Raw genomic sequence first — 25,305 nt, forward strand, 5'->3', positions numbered from 1 at the left:
TGTGTGGGACAACAGGTCCACCCCCAGCCTGGGCATAGCACCCTAGTAACCTGTGAGGCGGTGCCAGCATGGATCATACCCAGTCACTGATCTGTTGAGCTCTGCTCTCTAGCCCTGACCAGCCCCTGGCACTGTGCTATCCAAAGATGCTCTGCCTGGTAGAGAAATCAGAATCTATATTACCTTGTCTTCCTTTGAGGGCAAAGCAGGGCAGGGGCTGGCTTTCCCAGGGATTGTATTGAGTTAGGACAGTATGGTGATTCCAGCATAAGGTGATCATCCATCCCAGTTGGAAATATGGGACATCTGGGACACTGCCTCTCCCCCTTCCCAAGTCAGTGGCTTGATGCAAGGAGAGGTAGAGGCAGAGAGGCATGCTGCGACAGGCAGCCTGTCTGACTGCCTTCCTGGGGAACCATGTCACTTCCCTTCTCCACCAAACTGTGCCATGCACCCAGGGTGTTCATTTTAATCTGCACCCCATGCCCGGGACCTGCCTCCAAAATCCACTGTCCTAGGAAAAGCAGGATGGAAAGTCACCCTATAGCTAGCACCACTTGGTGCCAGGGCTGGGCTTTCATTCATTTCAGTGGTGACATTTCCTGGCAACATTATCCCTTGGGTGCTTTGTGTACAGGGGTGCCCTGTGGAGCTCAGTGGGGTCTAGCTGGTTTAAATGCCATCTTCCACAGTAGTCTGGAGAGCACTGGCCTTGACTTGGCTCCAGGACCCATCTGTGTGAGGTGAGCGAGCATTAGCACAAGGGCAGCATGGAGACCTGTTGCTCAGTGACCACCTGCACCAAGGAAGGTTGGGATCTGAAGCAGGTGCCTCCCAATGCCTTAGGCCAGGGGTCAGCAACTTTTTTGGGCAGAGTGCCAAAAACACCTGCGACCTCAACTTGTAAGATGTTGGCATGCCAGGGGAAGATGGTGGGGAAGCTATGAGGGGCCCAATCCTTGTAGTGGCAGTACAGCCCCAGCCCCTTCTCCGCTGTCCGCCCTGAGGTGCATGTGCCAAGCAAAATGTCTGCCAGAGGTTGCCTACCCCTCCTGTAAGCTGAGGCTCTCTCCTTTCCCAGTCACTTGCTCTGCTGCCCCCATGGAGCCAGCCCTAGTTTGGCCAAAGGATCTGCTCCGTCTTCTTGCAGCCAGTTGGGTGCTCCCAGTGTCCCTGAGTTGGGGCTTCTAACCAGTCATTTTTGGTCTGCCCTGCCCCAGGATTTCCAGTCCTTGCGCTACATTGATGGCATCCCCAGCTCTTTCCAGTTCTTCCTGCCATTGAGCTCTGGAGGTGCCCTGCACCTGCCCCCCTCAGCCTTCCTGACACCCCCCAAGGAGAAGCGCCTGCCCCCAGAGCTATCCCTGCCGAAACAGCTGGTGTGTCGATGGTCCAAGGTGAGTAGGGGCCTTCCAGTGTGTCATGGTGTCCACTCCAGGTGGCTGGGAGGGGGGTAAACAGAGACTGCAGCCACGGAAGCACATTACAGTAAACCAGGACGCAGCCTTTACAGAGAGGGGCTGCATGATGCATACCTGGGTGCCACAGGGGCTGTGTGGTGAATGCTCTGGTGCCAAGGGGACTGTGTGATGTGTAACTTGGTTCATGGGGACTGTGCAGTATGTGGTTGATCTGTGGATCTGAATACACCATGTCCTACCTGTGCCCTGGCATTCTCCAGACTTGCTGGAGAATCCAACCTGTGTCTATAGGTACCTTCTTCCTCCTGCACAGAACAGTGCGGGGTGGCAGGGTGGGAACCTGGCGATATGGGAACGGATTTCACAGCTCAAAGAAGTCCAGGCCAGGATCTCCAGGCTTATGCCTGCCCTGCTGACCCCAGCTGGACCCCCTCCAGCTAGAAACTGCATGCAGTTTCCAGAGTGGTGGTTTGCCTGTACCTGGCATGTCCCTTAACCCCGGCCCTGCTCCTCCTGCCCACAGTGTAATCAGCTCTTTGATTTGCTGCAAGACCTGGTGGACCACGTCAATGACTTCCACGTGAAGCCAGAGAAGGATGCTGGCTACTGCTGCCACTGGGAAGGCTGCGCTCGCCATGGCAGGGGCTTTAATGCCAGGTAGGGTATGGGACAGAGGACACATTGTCCAGGGGTGGTGACTTGCAGTCCAGATGACACTGCAGGAGGTGGCTAAGAAGTCACTCTAAGTAGGAACATAACTTAGCCATGTTGTCATGAGCTGTGGTGGTTCAGAGACATGATACATGGAGAGTTTCCAGTTGGATTTCTACTTCTCCAGACTGAATCACCTGCATTGAATTTTCCTGAAGTGGGAGAGTAGGAAGTCCAGGAGTTCAGGAGTGGGATAGAAGATTGGGGGCTTGACACCTGTTGGACAGGACAGGCACTGGGGATCCAGGCTTAGTGAGTCATTGTGGACAGTTTGATAAAAACTTCAGCGTGGAGCTCAGCAGCCATCACAAGGCAAACAAGATGTAAGGGATTTTTAAGAAAGGAATTGTAAACAAAATGGAAAGTACCATCATGTCCCTTTATAAATACATGGGCATCCACACTTTGAATACTGTGCCTAATTCTGGTCCCCACACCTCAGAAAGGATACAGAAGAACTAGAGAAGGTACAGAGAAGGGCAACAAGGATGATTAGTGGTATGGAGGGGTTTCCATGTGAGGAGAGACTAAAAAGGCTAGGCCTATTCAGTTTAGAAAGGGGATGCTTAAGGGGGGACATGATAAGAAGAGAAATTGATAGGGATTTATTATTTACTCTGACAATGCAAGAACTAAGGGATACAAAATGAAATTAGTAGGTGGTAAGTTTAAAATTAACAAAAGGAAGTTCTGTTTCACACAGAGTGTCATTAAAGCATGGAACTCATTACCACCAGATGCTGGGGAAGCTGGCAGTTTAGCCAGATTCAAAACTGGACTTAATACATTTTGGAGGAAAGGTGCATCAGTAGCTATTGAGCATGGGAGTTAGGGATACAGCCTCTGTATCAGAACTTCCTAGACTCTAAATGCTGGAGGCTGAAAGTGAGAGAGGAATAGTGGAAAAGCCCTTGATCATACCCTGTTCACTTGTCCCTTGCAGCATCCACTCTTTGCCACTGTGTGACATGGGACAGTAGGCAAGATGGACCTATGGTCTGACCCAGAAAATGGTTGTTCATATGTACTTGTCACTGTGGGACAGGAAAGCTGCTGGGACCCAATGATTAGGCTGTGTGATGGATTAATTGGGTGGAGGCTTCCAGGTTTTTCCATATTCCTCATATGACCTAGAGAAAGCCCTTCCCCTTCCTCTTCCTCCTTTTTCCCTTCATCATCCTCTTCCCCTCCTCTGTGTGCTGGTAACCAAATCTACCTCACTCCCTGTCCAGTGGGGGTGGGTCCAGGCCTGCTTGTGTGCTCTGTGAAGTGAGGCACTGGCTTGGGAACAATAGTTCCCCAGGTGCTCTGTCCTAGAGTTCCTGGGGCAGGAATGGCATGCCCCCTGCAGTCCCCCTGGACATTGGGCCCTGCCAGGCCTGCTCATGGCAGCAGAGCTGTTGCTCTTCCATTACACAGGTACAAAATGCTGATCCACATTCGCACCCACACCAATGAGAAACCTCACCGCTGCCCCACATGCAACAAGAGCTTCTCCCGCCTGGAGAACCTGAAGATCCACAACCGCTCACATACAGGTCAGTTGGCAGGGAAAGCGGGGAGGGGGTCCTTGCTGGGCTTGACTCTGCTCACTATACATCCAGTGTCAGAGAGCAAGGTGCATCCCTCATCCTGTTCAACTCAGGTATCCAGCACGGAGCCCCTGTGGTGCTGTCTAGTGCTGCAAGGTGAGAGTTCTGTGTCCTCCTGGGGTCTGCTGGGGCTGGGCAGCTGCTAGCAATGGTGCTTTGGAGCTGGGGACGCTTACTGTGGGAACTGGCTTGAGCCCAGCAGCAGCTTTCACACAGGCTCCTTGGCAGTAAGAATGTCCCATTGCTTTTGGCTTGGAGGTAGCCTGGAGGTGAAGGCCCAGGGCTCATACCTGTGCTCTTGGACCCGTCTTGCTCTGGGAACCTATGGGAGATCCCGGTGCTCTTGTTTCCCCTCTGCAGGCGAGAAGCCCTACATCTGTCCCTATGAGGGCTGCAACAAGCGTTACTCCAACTCCAGTGATCGCTTCAAGCACACACGTACACACTACGTGGACAAGCCCTACTATTGCAAGATGCCTGGCTGCCACAAGCGCTACACAGACCCCAGCTCACTGCGCAAGCACATCAAGGCCCATGGCCACTTTGTGTCTCACGAGCAGCAGGAAATGCTCAAGCTCCACCAGCCCCCAAAGACGCCTCTCGCCTCGGCAGAAGTGCCTTATGTCAATGGGGCGCAGATCATCATCCCCAACCCGGCTGCAATCTTTGGCAACCATGGCCTGCCTGGCCTGGGTGCATCTCTGCCCATCCCCCTCACACCAGCACCCCTGGATCTCAGCACCTTAGCCTGCAGTGGAGTGGGCTCTGCTACACTGCCAGGGCTGCCCAGCCCAGTGCTCTCCCTCAATGGTGCACCCTTGAACTTGGCCAAGAACCCCTTGCTGTCATCTCCATTTGCAGCGGGTGGCCTGGGGCTTCCAGTTGTGTCCCTGTTGGCTGGTGGGGGGAAGACAGAAGTGGAGAAATGCTATGCAGGTGATACCAGAGGGGCCAAAGGCATCAAAACTCAGGGGCAAGAGAGCCGCAAGGAGTCCTGTGAGAGGACTGAGCTATCGAGGCTGAGGCCAACTCCAGAAAGCTTGTCGCTGCTGCCTGGGACGGTGCTGGATCTGTCCACCGGCATGAACTCCATGTCCAGCCCTGATACTCTGCCCCCTGGGTGGGTGGTCATCCCCCCAGGCTCCGTCCTGCTGAAGCCAGCTGTGGTGAATTGAAAGGTGAACGAAGCCCAGCCACAAGCCCAGCACCCTTTGGCTTGTGGCTTAATGGGCAGATCCAAGCAGGGACAGGGAGAAATGGCATCCCTGCACCCTTCTCCCATCACCTCTTACCTGGACTTCAGCTCTGTCCTGTTAACCTTCACGAAAGAAGAAACCAACTCTTCTGAGAATAGCAATAATCCCCATGCAGTCCCTGCAGCTGATGATGGCCCAGCCCCACCAGTTGGCTTGGCTTTGTCTATTCCAGAGGCCTCTTCATGGGACCGTGCCAGCCAGCAACTTTCCATGTCCCCACCTTGCACCTCCTGCAAGCCAGCTAGCCAGCATCAAGGCTGGGTGCATCCCAGAGCAAGCTCTGTACCCCTGACAGAGCCAGCCTGGATGGAGGAAGGACCAGGACCAGGCTATGACCCAGGAGGCAGTGTGCTGATAAAGCTGGACTGTGTTAGTGGATTGGGCCTGGTGCCTGAGTGAGGTGTTGCCCACTGTCCCTCAGAGGGAGCGGGGTTACTCAGCTGGGTGGCCTCGTCTGGCTCAGGCCTCAGGCAGAAGCAAGCACCTGTATTTATTTATCAGGGGTGCCCCCTTTTTCTGACAGGTCCGTCTCCGGCTCTTCGCCCATGGTGCTGACCAGGTGTCCTCCAGCCTGAGGCCTCAGCCATATGGCTGCTGCAGTGGTTTCCCAATGCCCATTCCACGCCTCCTGCCCCTACACTGTGCATTTCCTGGAGATCGGGCACAGGAGCAGCTGGTTTCTGGTGGAGAAGGAGATGCTGTTTCCATAGCATTGGGCCCAGAGATCCTCTGGGGCCCCCGGCACCTTAAGATTTCTTGGCATAAGGCAAGTTTCCTGGTGGGCCGGTGGCCTCTAGCCAAGAGCAGAAGTGAGGGGTCCCATCAGTCACCCAGATTCCTCTCTTCACACTGTCCTGCAGGCCGTGGCTCCTCAAGCTTCATGTCACCCTTGTTCCTGCAACCACAGCTGCTCCTTGGCACCAGGCCCACCACCTGTCCTGGGTCAGTCAGCTTGGCAGAGACATGGCTGCCTGATAGTGCATGGTGCCAACCCAGACCACAGCCTTGCTTTGCCTGAATTCTGCAGTGATGGGAATTAAACCTTTGGTTCCTCCTGTCAGCCTTAGAGAACCCTTTGGGATGGGCACCCACATGGGCACAGGCACGTGCTCCACCCATTCCAAGAGAGCCAGGTCCTGGTTGGCATCGCCTCTGCAGTGGCCCTGTTAGCTCCTTGTGTCCACGTCAGGTCTTGGCACCAGTCACACCCCACATCCAGAGGCTCCCAGGGTGAGTGTTGCCAGCTCCTCACCATACCCAGCAGGAGGGAGGAGAAGCTGGAGTCAGCCAGGGGCAGAGGATACCAGCACAGCAACCAGAGTGACCTGCCCCCATTTCCCACCATCACCTGCAACAGGCAGCTAGGCTCCCTACAGATCCATCGGGGGATTTCTTGCCCTGCCCTGCCCAGAGCATGGCATCCCTCAGCCCTGGCAGTGAAGGGCCCAGCCAGGCAGAAATACCCACACCACTAACATGCTGAGCTTTGCTCTGCTGGACATCCAGCCCCACTTGCAGCATCCAGGATGTGGACATGGACGAGCCACAACCTGCTGAGGAGCCTTCCTGTGTGTGTCCATCGTGTGCATGACCCAAATGAACCCATGCAGTGCCAGGGTCCCATGCGCCAGTGGAACCAGCAGAACTGAGCCACAGCTGAGCCCTGCCAGCTGAGGCACTGGGCAGCAATGAGGCATCAGGGAGACCCTCAGCTGGACTGCATCGACTCCGCTCCTTTCTACACTGGTTCTCCTGGACCAGGAGACAGATGGCCCTCCCTGACCCCACACAGTGTCACAGAGAGAACTGCCTCCCCTGTCCCCGGATCCTACCTGCGACAACGCATACTGGCTAAGTATGCGGCTTGGACCCCCGCAGCACCTTCCCTGGCAAGGAGCGAGGGTGCCATTGTGTTTAGCTATGTTAGTACCTTATCATGTAATGCAAGCATGTGCGGCTGGCAGGCGGCATGGGACAGAAGCACCCTCTTTTCTTGGCGTGAACCCCAGCCCCTTTAGCTGGGTACCCAGGTCTGGGGAGAGAGGGGGCAGTTCCTCATTTAACACACTGGAGCAGGCAAATTGATACCCCTCCCCCAGCACTGCAGGGCATTGTGGACACCCTGTGCACTTCACCTGCCCCCAGGCTCAACCTGAGTCAGTGCCTACCTACTGCTTTGGCCTGTTCACACAGGGCTGCACCTTGGCTGCTCCCAAGAATGACTCCATTGGCCTCCTCCCCAGCTCAGCCCCCCATGTGCCGTCAGTGCCCCCAGCCCTGACACCTCTCTGACCTGGCACTGAGCTCTGCTCACATGCTTGTCCATGCCGCTGCCTGTGCAAGCTGAGGCCGTGGCCCTTCCTTTGCTGGCATGCCAGTCAGCTTTGTCCTCCCTCAGCCAGCAGAGAACCTGTGCCCAACAGCAGGATATTGCTGCACTCCTGAGCTAAGGACTGGGACCACTTCACCCCCTTGGAGCCCTAGCCCTGATCCACATTCACCAGTCACTCCTAAGCCTGGGTCCCCACAGAAAGCAAGTGGCAGCTAAGGGGAGGTTCCCCCCCACCAGCGCACACAATTAGCCTTGAATGGAGGAACACGGCAGGGAGTAAATGGGAGCCACAGCTTGAGAAATAACCACCTCTCTTCAAGCCCCAGCTAACTCGTGCAGGGCAGGGAGGGAACAGCCACATGCCTGTCACAGCCACTTGCTTTCAACAGGCTCAGCTGTGGACAGGGGAAGGGGTGTCAGCTGCTGGGGAAGGTGCAAGAGCTTTCAACAGGCTGGGCCTTCCTCCCCTACCTCCTAGCAAAAAAGTGTTGTTTGGAAGAGCAGCCCCCACCCCCCCGATTTGCCCTGCAGCACCCTGCTGAGGTGGTGGGGTGAGGCATGTGGAAGGTGCTGTGCTCAGAGCCCCCAAGCCTGTGCTCTGGGAGGCTGTAGCCATCCCACCAAACCACATCAGGCCCCACGCCTGGGAGCAGCTGGGGTCAGTCGCTTCAAGAAGGAGCAGGAGCCAGCAGGCAGGCAGGCCAGTGGACAGAGCAGGGGCAGCAGAAGTGCAGTGCAGGCAGTGCCCTATGTGCTTGTGGCCATGTCCCCATACAGCAGTGTGGCCTGTGGCATCTGCAGTTCCCAGCATGGACTGTCCCACCCTGGGCCCTCTACTGTGGGCCTGGTGGGGCCTGGCTCAGTGCTGGGTCAGAAGGGATCACAGGACAGCCGGTGTGGGGGGTTGGAGATGGGGACAGACCTGGGACCCTGCACTGAAGGGTTCTGGAAGTTCATCAATGGCCAAAGAAAAAAGGGTGGCTGCAGGGGCTTGTGGCCACAGAGCTGCAGCAAGGCATTTGTGTTGGTGCCCGCTTGGCGAGGCCCGGGTCTGCCTCCCAGGCAGACCTGCACAGTACGCACCATAAGCTGTTCTAGACACCGCAGAGCCGCAAGGCCCGTTATAAGCTACGTAAACTCGTTAGACTGACTAGCCCTTTGAGTGGCAGCTCTGCCCCCCCACCCCTTTCTGGGGCCAGGTGTAAAACCCACCTTCCTGCCCAGCTCTTACGCAGTGCAGGCTCCTCGGCTTCCCTCCCTTCCTGCACTGCCCACCGACACTCCCTCTCCTGGGGGATTCTTATACCTCGGCCAGAAATGGCCCTGGGACTGCCCCCTCCCTAGGGGGCCCTCATTTTACCTTTTGACTGCCCCTCAATTGCAGCGGGGTCACTTGTGTCTTTCTTTCCCCTCTTTGTCCACAAGGGGGTCCTGTGTACCTCTCAGCTGCCCCTCAGCAGGACCCCTGCTACACTGCCTTCCCCTGAGCAGTGGGGCTCCTGCAGCCCTGCACCACTGGGAGTATTCTCCGTGCCCCCCCGCCAACACAGCTGGTGGAGCAATGGGCCCTCAAGGTCTGCTGGGAAGATCAGGGACTTTCACCAGCCCCACATCCCAGAGCTCCATCCCCACAGCCAGGCAGCCTGAGGGAGCTGGCCTCTCTGCCCCCCCAGCCCCTTTTGGCAACACCTGGCTCCAGGGAGCCCACGGGGGTTGCTGTGGGGAGCCTGGGCTGCGGCTGCTGCATCCCATTGGGGAGCATGAGCTGATGCCAGAAGAGCAGTGCGCCACTCAAAGGGTGACCCTTAGCACAGCATGTGACTTGGTGATAGACTAGGCCTGCTAGGGCCGGTGTACGTTTCTTTTCCGTTCGTTGGTTTGTTGTCACACATTCCAGGACATCAGTATTTTAACGGTTTCTAAGTGCCTTTCTATTGTAGTTTCTGTTTTTTCTCTTGGCTCCATTGCTGTTAGCATAGACTTTAAAAATAAATAAGGAGAGATAAGCTAATGACTATAACACTGTCTTCCTCCATGGGAGAGGGGAGTTTATTAAGAAAACAATAAAGTGAGTTGAAAAGTTGCTTCAGACATCCTGGTTTGTGATTATGTACCCCTAGTGCCACCTTGAGAACCTCCAGCCTATGCAGAGCACAGGCCACAGCCTTGTGGCTCCCACCCCTTGACCTCCTTTTACCAGCTGGATACTGCCAGCAGCAGACAGGTGTTTATCAAGTACAGGGCAGGAAGGTGCATGCAGGCAGCACGTGGGGCTCTGGGATTAAAACAGGCTGCGTTCAAGCCTGCAGGATGAGGATACCCACCTCACCACCCCCTGGTCCTTTCTGCTTGCTGCCCATTCAAGCTGACTGCTCTCCATCTATGCAGGACCAGCATGACTGGCTTTCTGGCTGCTACAGGGCTCATGATGGAGTTGGAACTCAAGCCCATTCTTTGGGCATCAATGCCACCTCTTACCTCCAAAATGGATCAAAAGGGAAAGCAGGGGCAAGCCAGGATTAAACAGAATGAGCCCAGGAGCAGACAGGAATAGTCAACTTTCCCTGGGGCTGCCACTGGAGTGAGAAGCCAGACATGAGCCATGCCACAGCCTATACCCAGCATAGGAAGGATGGAGGGGAGGGTGGAAACATCTGAATAGCTCACGCCTTTCCGTACCAAGGACAGGGCACCAAGGAGAGGGAGGAAAGTGGAAATGGCTTCTTAGCCAGCTGGGCCTAGCCAGGTTATTCTCGGATCCGGAGTCTTGGCCAGTCTGAATGCAGCACCCCAGAAACAGGTCTCAAACACACAGGGTGAATGCCATTTGCTCCCACTCCTCCCCTCCCTCTTCCAGGACTTTTTCACTTCATCCCCCAGGAGGCTGGGGGCTCTCCCTGGCTGCAATTCCTGAGCACTCTCCCCTGTGGGCGCAGCCTTAGCCTTCTTCCCCAAGCTGCGGGACAGCACTTGCCTTGCAAAACCTGTGCCTGCCTCCCCTGCTGCAGATCTTTATGATCTAGTGGGAGTGAGCACCACTGGCCACAGGATGAGCTGCTGCAGTCAGAGGGCAGGGCTAACCACGATCAGCAGCAACCCGGCATACAGCAAGGGCAGAGAACAGCCCCAGTGCCATCTCTTGGCTGATGCCAGGCTGGATTGGCTCAGAGAGCCCAAGTGGCCTCTGCCCTCCATCTCAAGCCAGTGCTTTTCCACTATACTCAGCTCAAATCTTCCTGCAGCAATGAGTCACGTCCAGGAGACAGGGCCATACATGCAGGGGAAAGCACTTGGCTACAATCCAGTGTGGTAAAACCTGTCTAGGAAACAGGAACCAAACCAGTGCTAGTCACGTCCCCACAGTGTTCTGGCCTGGGCAGCACCAGACAGCAGCCCAGGTGGCAGGGGGACTCCGGGGCTTTGCCCTGGTCCTGGGCAAACTCCGTTCCCCAGGGCTGAAGGAGCTGGACAAGCAGCCGCCTCATGGCAGCTTTGGGACACAGACAGCTCCAACACACCTTGCCCAGAATCTCCCTGCCTGCTTGGGCCCACGGCTCCCAAGAGAGAGTGGGACGACCACCACTCTCAACAGCTACAGCAGAATCAGTATCAGGTCTCTGCTGCCCCTCAGATGCCAGCCTGAGGAAGGGCCCTCGCATTGCTTGGCTCTGCCCCCACTACTGCAAGCCACAGAGTAGTGGCCCCATGCAAGGGCAGGAGAAAACAGTGCAGAGCTCAGTGGACAGGACCAGGGCTCTGCCTTGGAGCCATGTGTACAAAGATCTTTGCCTTGGAGCACCGTGCTGCCAAAACAGCAACTGGTGGTCTGGCACCTGACCACTAGGTATATTTTTAGTCCTGTGGGAGGGGGGAGGGGATGACCACTTGAAAGTCGTGTTAGGGGAATGGAGTAGTGAAGCAGAGCCAAGCCCCCCACCCCCATCCTGTGCTGCCCACTGGACCAGGACTGTGTGCCTGTCCTGTAGGGTTATCCCAGAAGCCTCCCCCTGCACCTGCCCCAAAGCTCTGCAGCTTCAGATACACACAGGGAGGCAGACATTTCCTGGCTAGCTATAATTTAGTGGAGGACACAGGGGACAGAGTTATGTCTCTGGCTTCTGCTCTTCCCGTTTTTGGCTCTGGGCCTGGATCCGCAGCTCCTCATCCAGCCGCTCCTTGGCTCTCACCACCTGTGGGACAAAGGCCTTGCAGTGACTCAAAGTGCCATAAAGGTGGGGAGAAGGGGAGGGGGAGGGCACAGCTACTTTTCCCAACTTAAGTCAGGCCCCTTTACAGGCTTCCACAAGACAGCCTGTTCAATAGTGCTGCGAAAAGAAGCCATGTGGAGGCAGCACAATCAGGATACAGGTGCTAACGCCAAGTAATGCAGCCAGGTACATGCTACATTTGAGGACAGTTTTCAGACCAACTCCCAGCCCAGCAATACATGCTCCCTGGATGGCATGAAGCCTCACAGGGTGAGTACAGGGGACTCAGAAGAGGTAAGGAGTGTGCGAAAGCCCTTTGAACCCTGCCAGCAGGAAGTTCCCGCTAGCAGCCTGCCCTGAAAACAGCTCATTCAGCTGACATGCACCCAGGCAAATGCATCAAGAACCTGCGGAAGCCTTACAGCATACGGCTCCAAGAGCTCACTGCCACCCCCATGAAGCCAAGCCACATGCTCCACCCTGCTGCCAGCCCAGGACCATGGTGCAGGGCTGGCTGGAGTCCTGAGCCACCTGCTTACCTTGGACTGCACATAAAATGATCCCCCTAACGACTTGTCGTTCACCTTGAACAAGTGCTCATAGTTCTGCCAAAGGAAACAGCTGCTCTTAGCCCTGGTGCAGCACGTGCCAGTGGCCAGGAGCAGGGACCAGCAGGGCTGTTCTAAACAGCCACCGGTCTCAACAGCCACTGCCAGAGACAGGCCGCGTCTGCGCTGACGGGGAAGAGGCCTGGGTCTACCTTAGCTAGTATCACCACCCACTGACCCAGAGCCACCAAGGGAGTGAAGAGCTGCCAGGAGGTCCTGCACTGCCTCAGCCAGTGCCTCGGCCACCAGCAACAAGGGACAGAGAGAGCTCCGTGGGCAAAGAAAGAGGAGTCCCAGGGGTGGCCAGGTCCTTGATCTACACTAGGCTGCTGCAGCAGGACAGCTCTGCCCCACCCCGGTGCAGCGCCCCCGGCCAAGGAGGGCAACCCCGCCGCCCCACCGGTTCCTGCCGAGCCCGTGCGAGGGGCAGCGCCTCCACCTGCCCCGGCCCAGCCCGCCCGCCCGCCTCACCTTCTGGATTTCCTCCGGCGCGAGGCTGGACACGTTGAGGATCTGCTGAGCTTCCTGCAGGCTGATCCCCGCCACCCTGGACTCTGCGGCCGACAGAGGCCTGCCGCGGCCCCGCGCTTCCGCCGCTGCCCGGCTCGCTGCGCGGACACACGGGCCCCCTCAGCCCCGGGGCCGGGCCCGGCACCTCCTCCACGGCGCCGCCTGCCCCGCGGCACCGCGGACCCCCCCCCAAAAACCCGACCCGACCCCCCGCCTCACCTGCAAACTCCTGGCGCAGCGCGAGCGCGAAGGCCCGGCCCAGCACCTGCGCCCCCAGCACCACGATCTGCGCCAGGTACCGGGCCTGCGGAGCGGACAGTGCATCACCGGCGGCGCCCGGGGCCGCTGCAGGGGTGAAGGGAGCCCGAGCCGCCGCCCCGCCCCCCTCGGCGGCCCCGCCGCCCGCACTCACCATGTTCCCGACACTTCCGCCTCCTTCGAGGTCACCAGGGCAAAGGGCAAAGGGCGGCGCCGGGGACGCACCGTCAAGACGGCCACGGCGCAACGCGGCCATAGAGCGCGAGGGGCAGAGCGGTGGCCGCGCCCAGGGCGCCCCCCGCGGGGGTCGGGAACTCTGCAGCTGCGGGAGGAGCCGGGCGGGGCCTAGAGGCGGGAGCCGGCTGTAGCGGGGGACCGGCCTCCACGTCCGTGACGCGCAGGCGGCCCGGGGCCGAGCGAGGGGGGGCTGGGGCGGCCGCTGCGCCCCGCTCTGGACTCCGTGCACACGGCCGGGGGGAGCTCCGGCCCGGCCGACCCACGCTGGGGCAGCTGTTAGGATTCACGGGGGCGCGGGTGAGAGCCGAGAGGGCAGAATACCACTGTCCCCTCGTCGGTGCCCAAAGGCAGGGTGGGCTGCGGGGCCTTCACCTTTCTGGTGGCAGCTGAGGTGGGAGCTGCTTTTCAGCGCCGAAGCACAACGCTGAAAATCGGGGACTGCAGGTCCCAGGGGAGGAGCGCGGCTGCAGCTGGACTCATGCGAGGCAGGAGCTCCTGGGAGGCCTAGCACTGCCTGTGGGTCCCGGGCTGCTAGCGTCCAACCCACCCCTGCATCACCCGCCCTCCCCCGGCAGCTCGGCTTGGGGTCCTGCATGTAGAAGCAGCCTGTGACAAGGCAGCCCGTATCACAGAGGGGGGCTGCCAGGCAAGGGGAGGAGCTGGTGATCCTGTTGTGCCCCAAGCCCTGGCCATGAAGGGCAACAGGAAGGAGCCTTTCCTGGTGCCTCGGGGACAAAGTTCAGGCTGGAGGGATCTCCCAGCATTTCCCTTGCTTTTGTTCAGTGCAGGCAGAAGTCACAGATGAATCATCCCAACCTGGGTGTTGCTGGGCCTTGCCCTTGCCCTCTGGGCAGGCAGGTGCCTAGTGGTGCATGGATGTACCTATGCTGGCTCCTGCCCCAGAGCACCACCCTACACAGCTCTGCCTTGACCTGTCACCAGTGCTGCTCCAGGAGCCAGACCTCTTAGCAAGAACGGGCTTCCCTGCTGTGCCTGGCCCTGCAACTGTTTGTGACCAGTGCTTTGCCAGGACTGCCTGGTTCTCCGGCCTCAGCAGACTCCCCTTTCAGGATGGGCCACTGGCTGGGCTGGGCTGGGCTGGGCTGGGCTTTCCTAGACCACCTCAGATGTAGTACAGGTGACCCCACAAGCTGGCACCTGCTTGGGTAGCTATCCCCAGGACACTATCAGCTGCTGCTCCTGTTGTGGTGGGCACTGCAAAGCATCTTGATGCATCTTCCTGACATCACTAGAGGCAGCTATGCAAATGGGATGGAGTAAGCAGACATGGGTTCTAGCCCAGGGCTGGCCCAAAGGCTGCATCTGAGCCTCATGGATGGGGAGAGAGGAGGAGCAGATCTGAATTTAGTGACAGTGTGAGCTGTTCTTTAAGTCGGTCTTGTGGAAGATGCCATCTTGGCCCCCACTGGGGTCTGAAGGTTTCCAGAACAAGTCCTACATGAGCAGTGGCACAGTACTGTGCTCCCTGCTACATCCCTGAACTGGAGGGAGCCAGGGCTGGCTGGGTAGTTTGATTTGCACAGCTCATATTGCCCCTGGGTTCTCTGTTGGGACTGCCCACAAAGGAACCATTTCCTGCTGACTGGTGGAGTTTCTCTGTTCTCTGCTCACCATGTAGACCCAGACTAAGGACTGATGCACACCAGGAAGGGCTGGTGCCCTTGCTATAGAAAACTGATACCCCCCCTTCCCCCCCCCACACACCCCAAGAAAAGTTTCACTGGGCTTTACCTCTGTGGGGAGGCACGGGCATTTCTACTATTTAGAGAGCACCAGGCAATGGCTGTGCTGGGACCAGTAGGGTCTACAATCAGGTGTGCTGGGTTAGAACTGGTCATACCCTGTATTATGAAGCTGGCCAGCTATGCCCTTTGGTCTCAATAGCACCTGCTTAAGTGAAAGAAACAGAGCAAGTCAGTACCTCCAAGCAATGTGCTGATCCTCTGTTGAATGTGGACAGACTTAAGTACAGGCTTGAAGTGAGGCACTTAGGCACTGTGCTGAACGAGGGCCTGAGCCATAACCCTGGCAAAACTGAGGGTGTCTGCAGCCATGAACACAGCTGTCTGGGGCCAGGCCAACCTGGATGGCACAGTCCCAAGGCCCTGTCCCCTCCAAATGCTCTTGAGTGAGGGCAGTTGTGGGGCATGGTTGGTCCCTGAATTATCCCTAACCCACTGCACTCCCCACAGCAGAAATGTGTGTATGATAACCAGCCAGAGCACAGCTAGCCCCCAAAGCCTGTGTGACTTGCTGACAATACTGCTCTAGCTAGGATCAAGCAAACTCAGAAAACAAAGCAGGGGGAGGTATGGCTGGCACCACCCCTCCCCATCTCCTCTGACAGATCATTAGAGACTAGAGGAGGGCTTTGCTTCAGACATCCTGCCAGTCCTTTGCAGAGATGATGCTGGACCAGCAGCTGACTCAGAACTTGGAGCCGACGGCTACAAAGGCAGGTGATTTCTGTGGGCACTTGGGAGAAGGTCCAGCAGATGGTCCAGGTCTCCACCAGGGAGGTTTGCACACTAGGGTGGGCATGGGAGATTCTTCAGAGTAAGCACCATCGGAGTGGGGTGCAGTCCAGTTGCTTGCGAAGCCTTGGTGCTGGCTGTGGGGTGCCTGGCTTCTTGCCCTGAGAATACAAGGCAGGGAGGCAAGGATCCAGACAGCTTCAGAGATGAGGAGACTGTGGTGCTGAAGGAACAGGACTGCCTTGCCAGGACTAGTCCTGCAGAGGAACAGACTAGCATGAGCACAGCCAGGAGATGGACATGGGAACTCAGCGCCAACACCCTGATGAACATCTAGCTGGGGTCATTTGACCCCAGTACTCTTTCCTGCCATGGCAGGGGGTCGGACTAGATGATCTGCTCAGGTCCCTTCCGACCCTACAAACTATGAAACTATGAAACCCTGCACTGTGCTGGGCAGGTTGGGGCAAGCCAGAGCTTGCCACAGCAGTAAGACAGTTCTGCAAACAAGGGGAAAAATGGGCCATGACTGCATGAGCAGGTGGTAAGGGCTCTCGAGCTCTTTGAAGCCTGCTGGTCCTCTCCAGAGCCTATGTTCCAGGGTCAGGCTCCCATTAGGCAGGGGGACCATCAGCTTTGCTCCATAGCAAGCTAGTCAAAGCCTACTGCGTGACCAGCTCGCTACTGGGAGCAGGAAGCCACAGAGCAGCTCCAGGCATTGGCCAGTGCAGTGGGCAGCATGTTTCCACATGGTCCTCTCAGGGGACCAAATACCTGGCAGCCGGGACATACAGGGCCCCTAGGCCTCCATACATCCTGGGCAGAGCTAAGGGCCAGCAGTCAGTGAAACTAGCCCAAGGCCCAGGAGAGCATGTGGGAAACATGTCCATACAAAGACCACCCATTCCACACACACCCCAGCCAGCCCCTAGCCATGTCTTCCTACCCATTCGTCTTCATCCACCCCTTCAAAGGAGTCCTGAGGGAGGGGGTCCTCACGGTTGCCCAGCTTGGCCACCATTGCACTCAGCAACTGCAAGAAGAATTACAGGGTGGTTGGCACCTGTACCTTGATGGGCACCAGGAGGCTTATCCATTGCTTGCCACCCCTTCCCAGGGATTTTCCTGATGAAACAGGTTCTATAAGCCCCTGGCAACATGGCACATGAGTGCCTGTCCCTTTCTTGGGTACTGTGGTGCCAGATCTCTGGTCCCCAGCTGGCAATGTTGGTGGGCAGTGTTGGTTGCTGGTGGTGGAGGCCCAGCAGTGCCAAATAATGTGACGGAACCCAGCATGGGCCAACAGTGGGCAGTGACGTGCTTGGTGGGATTATGCCTCTCTCAGCCCCACACAGGGATCTTCACCTCCTCTTTCTTCTGCTCATCAGACTTCTCCTCCAGGTAGACAGATGACGGGGCATACTTCCTGACCGGGACATCCTTTGGGGCCTCGCTCACTGGGGAAAGAGCCACCATCAGGAAGAAAGAACATCACCAACACCCTCTTCGGGTGTGCTGTCGTACCTGTGAGGGCAGGTGGCTGGACCCATCGGCCCTAGGGATCCCCACCAGCCCTGCAAACGTTGCCTTTGCCCTCATGTTGCACAGCATCTCTGCTTTACAGGAATGCTTCAAAGTTCACACAGGTTAATAGTGAACTGCACTGGCCTTTAAACAGGCCCGCTGAGAGGCAACCCCCACCAGGCCAGCCCTCTCCTGGTCCCCACTCCAGCCATACCAGAGCCAAGCTGACCTGGTGTGGCCCAGCCTGGCAAGAACTCACAGCACCAACCTGTGGGTCCTTTCCAGCAGTTCCCATCAGTGGAGAATCCCATATCAGGACCCCCTGCCAATGCTGCTGCCGGGGGTGAGGGGCTGAAAGCACTCAAGGCCCAGGTTAAACCTGGCTGTGAGGCCCAGCCCCCATCCCTCTGCCCCAGAGTGCACCCTGAGCCTGCCTGCTCCTACCTGGAGTCATGTCCTTGGGCTGGAGGTTCAGCATCTGGTGCTGTGCGTTGCTGCCTGTGAGCCATGCAGTGGCAGTGAGGGCTGGCTCCCACCACACGGTCGTGGGGGGAAAGATGTCATCCTGGAAGAATTCCTTCTGCAGGGGGGGAGGTTGAGAGAACGAGTCAGCCCTGGGCTAGCCCCTCATCCAGGGCCTTTCAGCACTAGTGGGAAGGAGCAGGTCCTTGGCCAGCCAAAAGGGCAGAGTCTCTCTGAGGAGCCTACCCTGGTGACAGCTGTGCAGCTGGGCGACAGGGCCTACCTTGACTCTGGGCACCTTGAAAACAACTGGCTCCACAGAGCTCTGCCTCAGACGCAGGGCCCTGGCAAACTCCACCTCCCGCACGTTGCACGTAGTCTTGGGCAGGAACACGAAGCCCTGGGAAAGTACAGGGGTGATGTCAGGCCCCGCAGCACTCAGGCGGTCTTGGTCCCAGGGGCTGGGTCACCTGCACTCCAGGCTCGTGCTCCCCAAAGTGCTGATGATCTGGCTAGGTGCTGCACACCAGCTCACTCTAGGCTGAATCTAGGGCAGGGTCCCAGCCGTTGGGAGGCCATGCCAGGCAGTGCTGCAGGCTCTCTAGAGCTCTGGTTGAGTTGCCCAGGGCTTCATGAAGGTCTTCATGTCCTTGACAGAGCCACAAGCCACATCCAGATAGGGATGGCTTTAGCCTCCAGGGAGACATAGCCAGCTGTGATGAAGAACATGGCAGTGTGCAGCTGCAACAGCGTATGGTAACGGGCCATGTGTGAAGGACCTAAGCCAGGACACAGGGATGCTAGTGCCCTGATTTATGCACACTTGCCCCAGACCTTGCAGAAAACAGGGGCCACTTCCATGCAAAACACAGGGAGTAGCCCTCAGTATCTGCCCCTCCCCTTCCCAGACATGCATCCCCCAAGTCTTCTGCATTGATCCTTACAGCATGGGATAAGAAGACCCAGCTGTAGGGCAGGAGGCTGCCCCGGAGCCCTCTGTGGAGCAAGCTTGCTGGGGGCTCTCACTCCTGTCTCCCTACACTGCAGAGGGCTGTGATTACCCACACACCCCATGGAAACAGCAGCATGGACACTGACTGCAAGGCACGAAGGGACTGGGCAGTCCTACCCCACCTGCTGTACTGCCCCAGCCGGGGGAGGAGCGTCTCTGGAGCCAACCCACAGGGAACCTCAGCAGGGAAAGAGCTGGATACCAGCAGCCTGGTGCTAGGCTGGGCTCCCCCAGGCTGTAGGGGATCAAAGGCTTTGTCCTTGATCGAGGCCCCTTTGCAGTGAGCCCCCCAGGGTATTCAGGTTACAACCAGCACGAGCTATGGGGGTGGTAATGCACCTGGATGGCCACTGGGGGCAGTTTCCAAATGTGCCAGAAATGGAGAGGGGTTGGGAGTGGGGTAAGAGCAGGCAGAGGTGCTGGCACAGCTGCGGAGGAACTGTCTCCCCCATGCTATACCCAGGGGCATGGGGGTGGGGGCCTAAGGACAGCCAGGGTGGGGCAGGATGCTTTGAGAAGAGGCCAGATCCCTCCCTGGGGGTGCTCAGGGGGAGGCTGGACACAGCCTAAGCAAACAAGGGCTGGGCAGGATGGATGTGCCTCAGAGCCCAAGTGCTGCAGCACTGCATCATCCTGAGGCATGGACCTATGTCTGGCTTTCCTGAGCCACTGTGACGTATGGGGCTCATTTTGCTGTTCCCAGCCCAATCCAGCCTTTGCACTCCAGGAGCAGGAAGAGTGCTGGTCTCTGCAGAGGCTGTATGCACCCAAAGCACTCACCTTGTGGGGGTCGCTGGAGGAAAAGCTGTTGCACTCCAGGAAGAAAGGCGCCTCAGTGACAATCTCGTAGACAAAGACTCGTGTGTCCCCCTAGATGCATTGGGCAGTGAGAGGAGGTCTAAGGAGGGCTCCCTGCAGCTGGTAGGGGTCTGGGTGGGCCTCCCACCATCCCATGCTCATCTCTGCCTGGGACTCAAGTGGAAGAAGGGGCATGTGGGGGGGGAGGGAGGGTTATTAAGACCCAGAAGTCTAGGGCTCCTATTAAACAAGGCCTGCAGGGTGGGGTACCTGGCATCACATGGGTCAGCGGGTTGAGTCCCAGAGGCAATGAAGAGGGACCAGGCCCCTCACCCAGGAACAGCACAACCCTTCTCTCCCTGCGTGGGAGTGTGGCACCCAGGGCTGCCTGTCAGGCTGCAGGCTGAGGCAGGGGATGCTCCCCAGGACCATTCACGGCACAAAGTCTAGGCCCTTCTGAGGATCAATCACAGCCCCAGGCAGGAAGACCCTCACCTTGCCAGCCTCTTTGCTCACTGATGCAGAGGGCCAGCAGGGGCTGCTAAGACCAGCAAAGGCAGCAGGACCCCTGCTTGCTGCCCATGCACAGTCTGGATGTGGATGTGCTCACAGCTGGGCACTGCCTGCAACCTGGCAGCCCTGGGTGGGCTGGGCTAACCCCAGCAGTGGAAACGCACGGAGACCTGGTCTGAGCACTAAGCGGGGTCCCCCCAGAGTCTCCTCTTTGGAGGTTGCCCTCTTTACATGCTACACAGTATCTTGTAGCCATAACTTCGGCTCCTATGCCCTGGCAGGAACATCAAAGGCCAGGCAGAGGATCTGCACGTACGAAGGCTGGGGTGGCCAATCTATGGCACATGTGCTACAAGTGGCACAGGCAACTCCTTTGTGTGGCATGAAGCAGAAAGCAGAACAGCAGATAAGAGGGAGCACAGGGCAGAGAGTAGAAAGCAGAGCAGCACATATCACAGAGGAAGGGGACTGCAGTGGCACTTCGGGAATGTGCTGCATATTTGTGGCATACCTACCAATCTGTGCCATATCTGCCAAAAAGGTTGGCCCCCACTGGGCTAAGGAAATCAGGGACTGCCAAACAGCCCTGTCCACCCTGGACACTGACTCCTCCACTTACCTTGCCTGTCAGGAAGACAACGCTGGTGTCCTCGTCATAGAAGGGGATGAGGGTGGAGGGAGACACATCGACAGTGCCCACTGCTATAGGCCCAGCAGACAGGGAGTTGGCCTTGTACAGATACAACTGGCGCTCACTGCGGCTGTCGGAGAGAGCACCACAACCATCTGCTGTCTGTACTGGCCACAGGGGATGGTGAGGCAAGTGTTACCAGCCAATGCCATACTCCATCCTAGTGGCTCCCAACCTTTTTTATACCACAGCCTGGCTGGAGCTGGAAGCTGCTCTCCCAGGCGGACAGGCGGGGGTCTGAGCAGTAGGCATGGAGCGTGGTGGCCATCTTGGTTCAGACATGCAGACAATAGCTCTCTCTTGCTCAGGACCTGCCCCTGGATCTATCAGGGGAGACAGTATGTGGGGATCTCCCCCCATCCCCAACTTGGATCCTGATAGACAGCTGGAGATAGAGACACAGAGCTATTTTCTGCCTGCATACTGGCAGAGAGAGGCTGACCAAGCTGATCTTACATGATGCACCCAGTCTGCACACATGATGGTTTCTTCCTACTCTGATATTCTCTTGAAGGGCAGAGGAGCCCCTATTCCCAGTGACCTTTGCATGGGGTGTCACACCTCACTAGCTTCCCACACATGGAGGCCTCAGGCCTACTGTCCTGCCAAATCCACAGCTGCTACCACACCCAGGCACAGCCACATGTCACCTTTGGTCTCAGAGAATCCTCTGGTGCATTGCCAATGGTGCTGTCTGCCCCAGAATTGACTCACAGGCAAAGCACAGTCTGGGAGGGGACACATCACCTCTGGGAGGGGACACTTCTTGTATTTAACTGTATGTCATGACAGTTCAGGAAAAAAGTGAGGAATGCCATCTCCTCTAGGGCCCATAAGAACTCCAAGCAGCTCTGGGCTTTCCTGCAAGTAACAAGCTGGGATGGACCAAGCCCCAGCATTGTCAGTCTCCTCCAGCTACCTGCCAGGTCCTGCTCCTGGGTACAGCCCCTTATCCTGGGATAGTACGTGTAACCTGTCAGAGGCCTGGTGGGCTTCTCATCTGGGACAAACCATCTCCAGCAGTCCTGGGCCCTCTCACTGGGCTGGGAGCTGGGCACTGGGAGTCTCCTGTGACTAAAGGCTCTGCTGGGGAGGTGTCTTATGACTGGCCTGACCCTGCTCGGAGCGACGCTGAAGAAGTGCCCTGTCTGTGCTGTCTGTCCCCACTACATGTGGCAGCAAGGTCATAGATACAACCCTTGAGAAAATGCTTCTGGCCACAAAGGAGTCCTGGTTCTGACAAGTGCTGGCACTGTGCCAGCTCAGGGCAGGGAGTGTGGGGAGAGCTCTGGGCACCAGCACCTCCTTGCATCAGTCTCACCTATTCAGGGCAGCTGCCTGGACTGGCACAACATTTCAGAGGACTGGTGGTTCTGACACTGGTGGTTCTGACTCAGAAGCATTAATTGCTGCCTTCAATCAATCAAGTACCCAAGTTCAGACTCAGCTGCTGCCTTCCTCTACAAGTGCCTGAGCTGTGGTCAGGCTGGATGGGGCCCTTGCAATTAATTACACAGGATGGGAAGGGAGGGACCAAGTGCCCCATCATGGGAAGCTGGACATTCCTAGGCATTCGGTAGTGGCCAGTGGGGTCAACAAGCTGCAGAAGCCCAGCAGGCACAGGCCCCATCAGGGGAAGTGGACTCTGGCCTTACCTATCAAAGCCAGAGACCAGCAGGTAGTGGCCACCACATGCCCAGACCACACGGGCACCTCGGCTGCCCTCGGGGCCTGGGCCATCCTGTAGGAGAGGAAGAGACTAGGGTTATTCCTCTAGGCACCACCCCCTGCCCATGCAGATGGCCTTTCCCAGGAGCATGACCAGAGCCTAATGGTTGTATAAGGGGCCACACACAGGCTGGGGGGAGCAGTGGTGTGTAAGCAATGGGCTTGGCAGAGACACATATAGCCCTGCAGCCTGCTCCACCTGCTCGTCCATGCACAAAGCACTGCCAGCAGCACTCTCCCCAGGATCCACTCTGTCTGTATGGCTCAGGGGTTCCACCCCAGCACGAACCCTGCTTTCCATCCCCCCCGCTGAGCTCCACACAAGCGACCTGCCTGATGACTTCTACCTCACCTGCTCGGGCTCCAGCGACTGCCGGGGCTCATAGAGCCGCACCCTGCCATCCTTGCTGACCGTGGCCAGCTTCCGCCCATCAGGGCTCCAGGCTAGGCTGAAGATCTGTAAGACAACCAACGCTGATATCTTTTGTGTCCCAGCCTGCAGTGATGGCTGCAGTGCACATGACAATCTGCCTCCACACTGGGCTCTTCCAGCACCACCTGGGGCCAGGGAGGGCACAGCCACTGATGGGCTGGGTGAGTGGCAGCTCCAGCCTGCTCCTCCCAGTACAAACCCTCCTCCTAGACTCAGTGTGAGAACCAACCTGAGAAAAGCACAAGACAGTCAGGAGGGAGGATACTGCCTGCATGAGCAAGGATTACAGCAGAGCAGAGGGAAGAGCTGTGCCCCACAAGGCAGTTCCCATCACCCTCCCCATGGAGTGGGACCCTGACCCATGTCAGCGCCTCCTGCCAAGGGCCCAGTCACAAACTGGCATTGCCCAGTTTAAAGGAAACAGGGTTCCAACCATCTCAGCAAAGCTCCCTGTTGACACTGTGATTTCAGTTTAAAGCATTGGTGCTCAACTTATCTGGCCCTGCAGGCTGGATGAGTAGTGCAAGGCCAGTCTGGGGGCCCAATCCAGTGCAGGGCTGGCACAGGGAGTTAGTCCACGGGTACAATCCAACATGCTGGCCCAGTCCCAGAGCCACCAGCAATCAGCGTTACAACTTCTCCACTGCCAAGTTTCCAGACCTGTGTGGAGCGCCCTGGACCAAATGACACAACCCCACAGGCTGGATCCTGCCCACAGACCACAGGTTGAGCACCACTAGATTAGAGCAGCCCAGGCCAAAGCAGGTACTGGTGACCAAACCACACATGTAGAACATACAGCTTGCAGTGGTACAGGGCACAAGCTTTGGGAGACAACTGCAGCAACACACATCAGTGTAACAGCTCAGCAGAGCTGGTGGTGAGGCCTCTTGCTCTATAGCACAGGTCTCAGCCCCACAGCCAACAAAGGGGACCCCTAGCCCAGGCAGCAGGTATGGGTGAGCACTGAGAGCCCCAACTCCAGCCTAACTGTTAATATGCTGCTGTATGCTCCAGGTCCCGATGGCTGCCCCTGCAGATATGTCTTAGGATGCCCCATCCCCTCTGTGCTGCTGGATCCTGTAATGGAGCTGGCTGTGGTTAAGCATGGCAGGGGTAGGTTCCCAGCACCCTGCGCCAGGAGTGCTGAACAACACAGTGGCCATCACAGACTCCATGTCCCAGCATTCAATGCTCCATCACCGACAGCTCCTCCTACATTGCCCTCAGAAGTCACTTAGCCCAACCCAGGTCCAGCCCTGCTTAATGTGGCAGAACAGATATGTCGCTCCTCCTCCCTGCTCCCCGGTGCCTCAGTGTATCCCTTCCACACTCTGGTTCCACTCCCAGGTGGTGCCCTGATTTCTGCCTCAGCCCTGTCCTCCCTGGCTTGGCTTTGCCACAAGCTGGCTCGCCTCTTACCTGGTCAGTGTGTCCCTTAAGGCACAGCACCTCCTGCTTGGTACGCAGGTCCCAGATCCGCACTGTCATGTCATAGGAGGAAGAGGCCAGGATGTCGGCTGCTTGTGGGTGGAATTGGATGGAGTAGATTTTCTCTGTATGACCTCGGGAAAGAGGAAGTGGAAAGTGCTTCTGTGTTCTCAGTGTGAGCGGCCACCTGGGCGAGGGAGCCACAGCCCAGCCTACCCAGGGCTGGTCTGCTTTCTACACTCTGCCAAGGCCACCCGAGCAGGGTCTACCCACCCACCACAGCCTGCACTACTTAAACAAGCCACACAGCAGTCAGAAAAGTCCTGGCCTCCTCCAGGGCTGGCCACTGAGTGCTTGCCCTGTGCAGTGAGGCGCCCTTAGACCACTCATAATGCCTTCCCGCTGGGAGGGCGAAGGCACCCTCACACCCACATGACCATTACCTCGGAGCACAGCCTCTGGTTCCAGCAGCATCTTCTGCAGCCCTCCTGGAGGGATTCGCCAGATCCGGATTTTGGCATCTTCCCCAGCTGCACATAACAGAGACAAAGAGTGAGCTTGCTGCCAGCAGATCCTGTGCGCCAGAGCCAGGGGAAGGCCCTGGACTGACAGCATGGCACTGCCAGCCTCTGCCACATGGGGGCAAGAGAGCTGCTGAGAACTGAACCCCGGTCTCCCGCAGGTGGTGCAGTGGCAAGAACCCAAAATGGGGAATTGGGAGATCCAAGTTCTGGCCCTGGTGCTGTTGCAAGACTCCCATTAATAAACTGTGCCTCAGTTGCCCTGTCTAAAACAGACTCCTTTAGGGGGAAGGGGAATGAGGGGCTCAGTTCCTGTTTGCAGAGTGCTTTGGATCTGGTGAAGATGGGAGTTTGGGAGGTGCCAGTACTGTTCATAGATTCATAGATTGTTAGGGGCTGGAAGGGACCTTGCAGATCATCGGGTCCAGCCCCTTAACTCTAGGCAGGAAGACAACTGGGGTTAGGCGACCCCAACAAAGTGACTGTCTAGTCTCCTCTTGAAAACCTCCATGGTAGGTGACTGCACCACCTCTGGAGGGAGTTTATTCCACAGTCTGGACACCC

The 25,305-nt window shown here is 57.5% G+C and overlaps 3 protein-coding genes across 6 annotated transcripts in view; 1 reads left to right on the forward strand and 2 right to left on the reverse strand.

The window, feature by feature from the left end:
* GLIS2 (GLIS family zinc finger 2) overlaps nt 1–9,395 on the forward strand; it is a 46,058-nt gene extending 36,663 nt beyond the window's left edge. For both annotated transcript variants that reach the window (XM_090024449.1, XM_090024450.1), the window contains 4 exons: nt 1,221–1,397; nt 1,945–2,078; nt 3,552–3,670; nt 4,085–9,395. In XM_090024449.1, the coding sequence (XP_089880575.1) occupies nt 1,221–1,397; nt 1,945–2,078; nt 3,552–3,670; nt 4,085–4,899 (1,245 nt within the window). In that variant the 3' untranslated portion in view covers nt 4,900–9,395. The remainder of the gene's footprint in view (nt 1–1,220; nt 1,398–1,944; nt 2,079–3,551; nt 3,671–4,084) is intronic.
* A 1,976-nt stretch (nt 9,396–11,371) lies between these two features.
* On the reverse strand, nt 11,372–13,639 carry PAM16 (presequence translocase associated motor 16). Its single transcript, XM_090024452.1, has 5 exons — nt 13,051–13,639; nt 12,858–12,942; nt 12,600–12,736; nt 12,060–12,125; nt 11,372–11,502 (listed from the first exon to the last, which is right to left on the reverse strand). The coding sequence occupies exons 1-5, from the start codon at nt 13,150–13,152 to the stop codon at nt 11,416–11,418; spliced, it is 477 nt and encodes a 158-aa protein (XP_089880578.1). The 5' UTR covers nt 13,153–13,639; the 3' UTR covers nt 11,372–11,415.
* A 1,437-nt stretch (nt 13,640–15,076) lies between these two features.
* The window catches only part of CORO7 (coronin 7), a 213,221-nt gene continuing 202,992 nt past the window's right edge, over nt 15,077–25,305 (reverse strand). For all 3 annotated transcript variants that reach the window (XM_090024446.1, XM_090024445.1, XM_090024447.1), the window contains 11 exons: nt 24,664–24,750; nt 24,212–24,354; nt 22,709–22,813; nt 22,284–22,369; nt 20,557–20,698; nt 19,407–19,496; nt 17,898–18,014; nt 17,597–17,732; nt 16,994–17,085; nt 16,575–16,661; nt 15,077–15,885 (listed from right to left, as the gene is read on the reverse strand). In XM_090024446.1, the coding sequence (XP_089880572.1) occupies nt 15,880–15,885; nt 16,575–16,661; nt 16,994–17,085; nt 17,597–17,732; nt 17,898–18,014; nt 19,407–19,496; nt 20,557–20,698; nt 22,284–22,369; nt 22,709–22,813; nt 24,212–24,354; nt 24,664–24,750 (1,091 nt within the window). In that variant the 3' untranslated portion in view covers nt 15,077–15,879. The remainder of the gene's footprint in view (nt 15,886–16,574; nt 16,662–16,993; nt 17,086–17,596; nt 17,733–17,897; nt 18,015–19,406; nt 19,497–20,556; nt 20,699–22,283; nt 22,370–22,708; nt 22,814–24,211; nt 24,355–24,663; nt 24,751–25,305) is intronic.

The sequence above is a fragment of the Crocodylus siamensis genome, chromosome 12, assembly GCF_052110815.1.
Source record: "Crocodylus siamensis isolate JL-2025a chromosome 12, ASM5211081v1, whole genome shotgun sequence".
Lineage (NCBI taxonomy): Eukaryota > Metazoa > Chordata > Crocodylia > Crocodylidae > Crocodylus > Crocodylus siamensis.